This window comes from Prionailurus viverrinus, unplaced genomic scaffold (genome assembly GCF_022837055.1).
Source record: "Prionailurus viverrinus isolate Anna unplaced genomic scaffold, UM_Priviv_1.0 scaffold_33, whole genome shotgun sequence".
Classification (NCBI taxonomy): Eukaryota; Metazoa; Chordata; class Mammalia; order Carnivora; family Felidae; genus Prionailurus; species Prionailurus viverrinus.
This window is the reverse complement of record NW_025927604.1, coordinates 1,812,214-1,821,445: the sequence shown is the minus strand read 5'-3', so window position 1 is coordinate 1,821,445 and position 9,232 is coordinate 1,812,214. Positions and strand designations below refer to the sequence as shown.

The 9,232-nt window shown below is 53.6% G+C and overlaps 1 protein-coding gene across 3 annotated transcripts in view; it reads left to right on the top strand.

Moving 5' to 3' along the window:
* The first annotated feature begins 1,135 nt into the window (after positions 1-1,135).
* The window catches only part of SNTG2 (syntrophin gamma 2), a 136,610-nt gene continuing 128,513 nt past the window's right edge, over positions 1,136-9,232 (top strand). For 2 of the 3 annotated variants that reach the window (XM_047845280.1, XM_047845278.1), the window contains exon 1: positions 4,054-4,858. In XM_047845280.1, coding sequence (XP_047701236.1) covers positions 4,595-4,858 — 264 coding nt within the window. In that variant the 5' untranslated portion in view covers positions 4,054-4,594. Of the gene's footprint in view, positions 1,539-4,053; positions 4,859-9,232 lie in introns of those variants that run through there. The other variant, XM_047845279.1, reaches the window with a different exon arrangement.

Genomic DNA, 9,232 nt, shown 5'->3' with positions numbered 1-9,232 from the left:
GTCCTTTCCACGTTCTGATGACAGCCAGCCTGGGGGTGTGCAGTGGCGTGAAACCTGTACTTTAAACCTATTTCTTGTCAAAAATGACACAGTTTGAGCATGAAAAGCCTAATGGAGACAATAAAACATACCCATTACAGCACAGACAAAAAGCTACTCAGCATTTCAGGGTTTTTAGCCAAGGTGAAGGTTCTTCAGCAGACATACCAGTTCCCCTAAATTATAAGAAGACAAAAACCCTAATTGTATGGCTTCCTTCTGTGCTTTGGGGTTGATTGTTGACCAAGACAAGTGAGTCCCCACAGGTCCAGCTGTGTCCTCCTGGTGGATGGATTTGAGTTTTCCGGACACTTCTCTGTGACTAGGAGGACTGTCGCTCCCGCTCCTTCGGTCCATTCTCCACTCCGCAGACATCAGTTACGTGCTGATGAGCTCTCGTGTGCTTTTCGCCCCCTGCCTGCCTGCACACGTCTGTGGGATTCGGTGGACTCCCTCACTGCTTCACTTGACTCTAACACATTTCGTCATGGACTGTATTCTAATTACGCTCATGTCGCCTTCCTCCTCAACACGCATCCCCTCCCGAGCCGGGCTGGCTGGCTCTCTCCTGTCGTCCAGGTTATGGCCATCCGCTTTCTCTCCGAAACCCCACGGCAACAGCAGCGTATCTTGACGGTATTGAATCTGCATTGTTTTTGGCCTACGATCCTCAGGTCTGTCGTTCTAAATAGAGCATCATTAAATTATTACCCTTCAGGAATGTGCATGCGCATTTAGAGAAACGTGTGTCTTCCCGCAAGTGTGAGGAGTTCTGCATCGGTGGTCAGAATCTTTCCTCGTTTCGCTGCATTTCACAGGGTCCTGAAATACTGTGTCCTGCCTCTGATCTGCAGCTGGTCCCATTTCTTTTTTCCCTTGAACGGGAAGCTTCTTGTCTGTATGTGCTGCTGGTGGTTCTGAGGGCAGCGAGTGGAACACAACACGACAATCTACTAACCCTCCCCCCCATGGGGCTTCACCGTCGGTTTGGAGAGTACATAATGATACATAGTGACGTCAGTGCCCTTGCCGATGCCTTCCCCTCATGAGGTGTTCCTAGTAATAGACGTACTTAAACAGAACAGAAGCACGCACGTTTTATAAGTAACCTGAAGAAAGACTTCTTTGAGTCATACTTGGCCAGTTTACCAAACGTGTGTAGGGTTTATAAATGTTAATGAAAAAGCGATACCGTAAAGGCCCATCCCTGCAGGAAGACCGCGTGACTTCATTGCAAGCTGAGCACACACGCACGCCAACACGTGCAAGAAGGACGTTAAAATAGCCTGAGCGTCTCCTGTGCAAGTGGGAAGCCATCGCCCTGTCTTCCCGTCTGCTTCCTGCAACTCGCCTGGCCCGTCGGTGAGACTGACCTGTGTTCTCACTGAAATCCTGCCCTAAATCAGCAGGCGCTGGTCACGATGAAGAAAAGTAAGGTCCATCACCAAGGCCAGAAGGTGGTTTATCGATCCCTCCGCGTCAGGATGCTTCGCTGGGAGGTCTGCGTTCCTCCGGCATCTGGCCCACCGGGTAGCGGGGGGCAGGCCGTCGGCCCCGCGGTCAGGCCGTCGGGTAGGACGCCTCTCGGAGGGCTGTGGACAAGGGAGGAGTTGGGGGTTAGGCATTGGCCAGGTGGGTGTGAGGGGACAGGCAGGGTGTCCGCATAGAGGCCCTTGGGCGACTGTGGGTGGAGAGTGGGAGAACGTCGACGAGCCAGCAGGAGAGCAGAGGAGAAGCCAAGGGCCTGTGGCAGGTGGAGGGGAGGGGACCTCCAGGAAGGCGCCGACGCCTTCCCAGCTCTCCGTCCACGTGTCTGGGGGAAGGAGGGAGGGGCCGCCATGTACGGTCACATCCAGTCACACTGTCGCAGGAGCGATGCAGACAGATCAGGGCTCCCTTAGGTGGACGTCACATCTGCCGCTTAGGAGAGAACCAGAGAAGTTGCCCCGTGTGAGATCGCACTGCCCAGCCTCTGACGCATGGTGACCCTGTGAGCTTCGGTGATGGCTCTCCCCCCTGACGTTTTTGGCTTAAATGTACGAAGTGAAGTCCCATAAAAGAACACACTTCTGGGAAATGTGAAAGAAGAAGGAACAGTGGTTGGGTGAGAGATTTTAGCAGCGTTTTTAGAACCTTCATACCAGGAGAACAAGCTGTCGAATTTATAGTGTGGGGGAATCCCCTGCACTTTGAGAGGTTTGAGCTCGGTACTGCTGAGAGTGGGCATCTTGCCTCCACGGAAGGGAGGGAGGACGGGGCTCTTGTAATTAGCGGAGTTAACACAGGAGCGGCCCAGGCACGTGGGAAGCGGCTCCGTCCGACGTCCACAGGCCCCTGACGGTTTCACAGACGTGGTCACTCTCGGGCAGCACCTTCCCAAGAGTAAGTGAAGGAACAATAAGTTGGGTCCAGCAAGCACGTTCCGGCAAGAGAGGGTTCAGAGCGGGTCCTGCTAAATCAGGTGGCGCTTTGCCGTGTTTGAGTCATCTCGTGTGCGTGTCATCTCCACGCTCCCGTGTCGGTCTGAGAGTGGACAGTGTCATGCTCCGTCAGAGTGAGTAAAGTTGTCGTCATTGTTAACACGCGCAGCGGCCACGAAGACCTAGTCTTGCGTAGGAGTGCAATAACGCACCCAAAGTCACATGACGGACAGCAGGTCACACAGGTGTCTTTCTGCAGGGACGCGTTTAAGTTACACACGCTCCTCGAGCCCCTGCTGCTCCGGCCGCAGAGTGAGAGCAGACGGTCCTGATGCCACGTGGCACCCACAGCTGGCCAGGGGACGCTCCTGGCTGTGGGCACGTCTCTAGTGAAGGATTCTGGGGAGCCCGTGTGCCCGCCTGCCCGCCAGGCGGGGGGCCAGGAGGTCGAAGGCAGAGCGGGTCAGTGGGCGCTTTCGCTGTCCAGCGGGACTGGTCATCGATGGTCGGGGTTGTCCTGCTCCCCCGCAAAGGCTTGGTGACTCTGGTGCCTGCTTCTCAGCCACCTGCTGAGGCCAGGAGAGGAAGAGAACCACGGCTGGGTTCCCGGGTTCCCGGGTTCCGGAGCGTGGGTGTGGGGGCCAGCCCTGTGCCGACATCTCCGTGCAGCGCTCGGCCCCGGCGGCCACGTGTGACGGAGCCACGTCGGCTCCGGCCCCGGCAGCTGGCAGACGGGGTGCGTGTAGGCCGAGCGCGTCCAGACGCCCGACGGGTTTGCAGACGCCCCTACGGCTGCTATTTGTGTACTTTCTAAATCAAGCAGAGTTTTGAACGGGCCGTCTGTGGATTCGGCGTCAATGCGCAGCTGTTTGTGTGGACGGCAGCCTTGCGCGAGTGCGTCGGCGTGGTCGTGGGTGAGCGCGGCTGTGCCGGGAGTACGGGTGGGCCGTACTGTCGCACAGTCTAGCCCGGCAGGACGCGGCTTCCTCCGCGCCGGCGTCACCTGGGGTGGGGGGAGCGCAGGTTCTGTTTGGGTGGGAGGGTCTGTGGGCCAAGCGTCTGCGTTTCCAGGGAGCGTTCTGGACGCCGTCCCCCTTGCTCTGAGCCCTTCCTCCCCTGACTCTCCCGTTAATAGAAGCATCTGGCAAGCTTCTAGAACCCTGAGGCTCAGACCGCACCCCACACAGATTCAGGCGTGGTCTCAGGGGAGACCGGTGCGGGCACTGGTGCTCTGTGGGCGTCCGGTCATTCCCGAGCAGCCACGTTTAGTGGCCTTGAGCTGCCCCGCCACCGGCGTCATCCTTCACACCTCGCTGGGCCTCCCTCTCGCGGGCCCATCCACGTGGCCCTGGCCTGAGGGTGCAGCACCTGCCACCTCGCCAGTCATCCTCCTGTCTCCCCCGCCCTCCTTCCTGGCGTGCGGGGTGACCGCCTAGGGCTGTGCGGGTAGCGCCCTGCACGCGGCCCCTGCCGCTCGACAGGATGGAAATGCCAGCCTGCTCCGCACCTGAGACCCGACCGCCGGGGCCCGGCTGGGGGCACCCGGGGGCACCCGGTCGACCGCGATTTTCATGCACCAGGAGGCCCCCTCTCATTTATCCAGAGACGTCTTTCCGACTTACCCCTTCTCCTCTGCGGACAAGGCCTGGCAGGCCATCTTCTTTACTTAAATTCCCTCCTGACCGCTGCTTCCGTTTTCTGACTGCTTTGTCTGGTGTCAGGAGGAAGCCCCCCCCTCGTCCCCAGGCTCCCACGGAAGCAGAGGCCACCCTGGAGGAGCCTGGTGCACGGGCCCCGCCTGGTGCTTCCGATGAAGTCGGTGTCCATTTAATGATTATTTTCAACATTCCCTACAACAACAAATCTTCATCCAAGTATTATCTGAATCTTTCTAAAGTTATGGTTTTCACTTAAATAGCTTTGGTTAAAGTAGAAAAGCCTTTCTAAAGGCAGAAAAAAATTGCTTTAAATAAAATACTAATAATACTTCAATATTTTGAAGAAAATCCTGGCCAATTTTCTTTTAAAAACATATTTACTTAAATCCTGTAAAAACTGTTCAGCAACGGTTATTCAAAACTTAGACTTCCCGTGTGTTAGGCCAGTCACCGGAGCCCTGGTCAGATGGGAGGCAGATGTGCTGCCCTGTGTGGTCAGTGCTGGCGTGTCCCATGGGCTGGTGGGCGAGGGGCCGTGGTCCTGTTGTGACGCCCACGTCCCTGCGCTCACGCCCTTGGCCTGTTTCCGCTTTGCCCCCTCAGACCAGAACCGGCCTCGCCCTGCTGCACCACGAAGGGTCTGGAAGCCCCTGCGACGTCCGCCTGAAGCTGACGAGAGAGGTCCTCACGATTCAGAAACAAGACGTGGTCTGTGTCCGCGGGAGCAGCCACGGCGCACATGTAAGTGCCCTGCGCCGCCGCCGGGCGTCGTGTGGACGCGCTGGGAAGGCCTAACTGGGTGAGGCCGCTTTCCTATTTCCTTCGGGCTGTTTGCTGAGGAAGAGCCCCTCCCCCATTAACTGTCCCCAGACATCAGGTTCCAGGTGGAACCCTTTACTGTCTCCCTGACTTCCGCCATTTCTTTGCTGATGGGTTTCCCTTAAGGACCTTTATGTGAAAATGGCCCCACGCACCACGGGATGGAATGTGGCACAACCTCATTGGAAATGGAAGGACATAGTGTGAGAGGTCGTCTGCTGGCGGAAACCTCAGCCGGGAGGTCTCTGTCTAGAACCGTGTGCAGCGGCCATTTTCTGGTGCCTGGTGTCAGGTCTGTTCCTGGCGTTTGGGGACATAAACAGGCGCTCCTGCCACTTTTGGCTTCAGTCTTTTACAAATGAACTTTTCTTAAGGCAAGAAACTTACTGATTAGAGGCAATAAAATGTCGAATAAAGATGAGGAAGAATAATTTTGGCGGCTTTTGTTTCAGTTTAACTCAAACGGGGCTACCCTATGTGGTATATTTAATATACAGTATACTGTACATGATGTATTTTAATATGCGCTATACTGTGCGTGATACATTTAATACACAGCATACTGTATATGGTATATTTAATACACAGTGTGCTGTAAATGATATTTTAATATATAGCATACTGTATGCAATATGTTTAACATACAGTATACTGTACATGATATATTTAATATATAGTATGCTTCACACGATATATTTAATATGTAGTATACTGCACACGATATATTTAATATACAGTATACTGTATTAAGTGTGCTATATTAAAACTGTAGCCAATTTCCTGTTTTCCTTCTGGTGGGCTCATAATTGGAAATATATAAATCTATGCATATACAATCTACATCTCACTGCTCTGTCCTTTGAATGCACCCACCCAGGAGCTACAAAAACAGAGAGAGACTCAAGGAATCATGTAGCTGAAAATAAGTTTTTTCTGTGCATTTGATAATACCCCAGGTCATTCCTTTTCCCCAGTCCAGGGAGGGCTGTTGGGAGAGCGCGGGCTCTTACGTTCACAATTGCCTAGGTCCTCATGACCTTTGATCGGAAATGAAGTAAACTGGCCACTTCTCTCGAATCGGCGTTTCCTGGGAGATACAGATGCTGCCAGTGTGATGTCTTCCCTGGGAGAGCCCGACGTGTCCCCACACGGAAGCGATGCTGGGCTCCTGTGTGAGTCATACACACACGTGGCCCTGAGAACGGAAGTGCTTGTGGCTTCCACTGGAAGTGTCCCTCTGTGCCCCACCTTTCTCAGGTCACTGCCCCTGTTCTGGATGCTCCCTGCCATCCAGGACAGGTGAGGTGACTGTGATGGGGGTGGAGGACAGTTCCTTCCGCTGTTCCTCCCTTGAATCGAGGGTCGGGTTGGAGGTTGGGGTCCACCTTCCTGCAGCCCAGGCACTAACCCCTCATTCAACCTACTGTCCCCTTCTGTCCCCTACCTGTTCTGAGTACTTGGTGGCATGGGACTGGGGAGCAGAGGGTTAGCAAAGAGTTTGGAACTGTTTAAAAAATTATCCTTCTTCAGAGTGACTTTATAATCTGTAGAGAATCCCTGACAACTTATAATAAAAATATTCAGTGTTTCTGTGCTCAGTTGTCCAGGAAAAATAAATTACATGCTTTATTCATAATGTCAGATTCTTGGCCTAAGGTTAAGTCCTTGATGAAAGTGATCAGTTCCTTCCTGGGATAAATGAGTGTGTGTTCGGACCTGTCAGTTTATGTTTATAATTTCCAGTGGTTCCCTGAGGGCTGTGAACGGCCACAGGACTGACCTTAACTCGCCCGCTCTGGAGAGTGGGTGGGGGGCACACGGGGCTTGGGTCTGTGACCACTGTGTCTACCGGCCCCACTTCCGGTGTTCTCTGCGGGTTCCCTGCTTCTCCTGCTACAAAATCGTGGACGTTCTGGTGAAGAAACACGTGTCCCTGTGCTGGATGGTTTGGGGGGTGGCTCCGGGGGAAACAGCAACCTGAGATCAGACTCCTGTATCCCAGCCACAGAGCAGGTTGGGTGCAGCCCCATTAGTTTGCGGGAGGGCTGAAGCACTGCATTCTTCAGTTGGTTATAAAAATAACAGCTATCTTGCCTGAGAATACGTCATGTGTCTGGAGAGCGAGAAGACTGTTTTTAACAAAGGTCACAGCTGATTTTGGAATGGGATCCAGAACACCTCTGGGGAGCTCTCACCGCGCCTGTGGAACTGGACGTTTCCAAGGAGGCCGCACCTGGCCGAGGACGATTATTCCCTTGAAGCTTATTCCGAAGGGCAGGAGTGGAAGGTCTGGTCAGTCCACGGTGGGTCGACAGAAGAAACAAGTCGGGGTTTCACACGTCGCCGAACCCCGAGCCTCTGTGGCCAGGACGTGATTGAAACTTACGTGTCAGATTCGGTGCGACACCTATTTACTGGGCACACAGTATAGATACTAAATTCCAGCAGAAGCTAGCTTATCAGTAGGACCACAAGACTTAAAACTACCATTAAACATCATTGCTGTCGTGGGTGACTCCGCCCCAGGGGCCGGGACGCCCTGGGCACGTCAGGTACCTGACATCACGTACCTGCCCTGGGTGACTCCGCCCCGGGGGCCGGGACGCCCTGAGCACCTGAGGTCAGGGTCCTTCTGCAGCCGCACGTGCAGCAGGCCCACGGAGTTCTTGTCCTCGACGTCCGTTTTCTTCCCAGGAAATGGTGCTGGTGACCATTGCCGCCTTTCACGCCCAGACCTTGGGGCGAAGTGTGCGTGCCGCGTGCTTGGTGATCCAGCCGCGCGGTGGCGGGAACCGGCTCCCCCGACACCGCAGGCGGACTCCGTCCGCGTGGGGTCCCCGCCTCGGGCCGCACTTTCTGGATTGCGCGTGTCCGAGACACGGCAACGGGTGGACGTGGCCCTGCCGAAGCAATCGCCGCAATGTCAGTTCACGATGGGTATTATTTTTATCACAAAAGATGGAGGACTGGACTGCATTGACTCTTCCATGAAACCAGAGGATTTTTTAAATCTGCCGGTTCATCACCGGAGTTTAAAACCAGAAAATTCTTATTCCATTCGTATTTCTTCCGGTTGAGATCAACATGGCGTTTTGCATATTTCAAATCCTGGGATTTTCCCATTATCTCCTAAAGAGAGGGAGTGCTTGTAGCGTGAGAGACCTAGCTTTTTCTCGTGTTTCAGGGTTTTGTGTACATCATTTTATTTTATAGTCATCCCTGTACACGTGACACGTTGCATTTCTCTAATTGTAAGTTTATGCTTGTGGCTTAAATTAACGTGGTTGGGAAGGTCCGCATGAAGAGAACATTTTAATAAATTTATATCGTATTTGCTACCTTGAGTCCCGGCGAATTTGCGGCTGGCACGTACTTCAGTGGATTCTGTGTCCTCGTGTTACTATTTGGGACGCTAAGATTCAGAGCGACTGAGCTAAGCTGGAGTTAGTCACGGGGTCGGGGCAGTGTCTCAGCTGCTCCTCTGTGAGGGTGTGACCCGGGGACGCTCTCGGACACACGGATCCCCGGTTCTGGGGAGTGCTGCCAAGCTGGCGTGAGGGGAGGCTCCCGGCCCCTGGGGCTGGCGTTGGCCCACCTGCCACGACCTGGCTGCATCTGCATGAGACCTCAGGAGGCAGTCCCGGGCCCAGAGGTCAGAGGACAGCTGACTTTCTCCCCTGCTTGGAGCAGGAGTGCTGGAAAATCACGTCCTTCATGAGTGAACTTGAAACCACCATAAAGTCATGTCCTTCATGAGTGAACTTGAGACCACTGTAAGCAACAGATGGCAGAAATAAAACAGACGTTGACCTTCGGGGACCTCAGGCTCGGCAACGACCAAGTTTGTAGCATGCCTCCGGCACAGGAGGCTACGGAGGTGGGACAAGGACAAGGCACGAAAAGTGACCCAGCAGACCTGAGTAGAGGGGCTGTCTTGAGATAAAGATGAAAACACACCCGGCATTGGAATCTCCGTGCACCAGCTAAACAACGTATCAGACACAAAACCCAGGCTATGAGACCGAAAGACGTCACAGGAGTGGGGGGAGCTGGGGGTGAGGGGGTGGGTAGTGAACTTGTTAAAGTCATTTTCAAAAATTAAGTTTATTTCTCACGTAACAAGTGCTGTGAGGAATATCAACAAACTGATATTTTAGTTTGGAATAAAGAATTAAACTTGTATTAAACTCACCAAGATGGATGAATTTGTTACCATGACGCCTGCCAAAGTCCTGGCTATGTCTGATAAATTCTATACTCAATGCCCACAATTCTATCATTGCTCATTTGTGATAA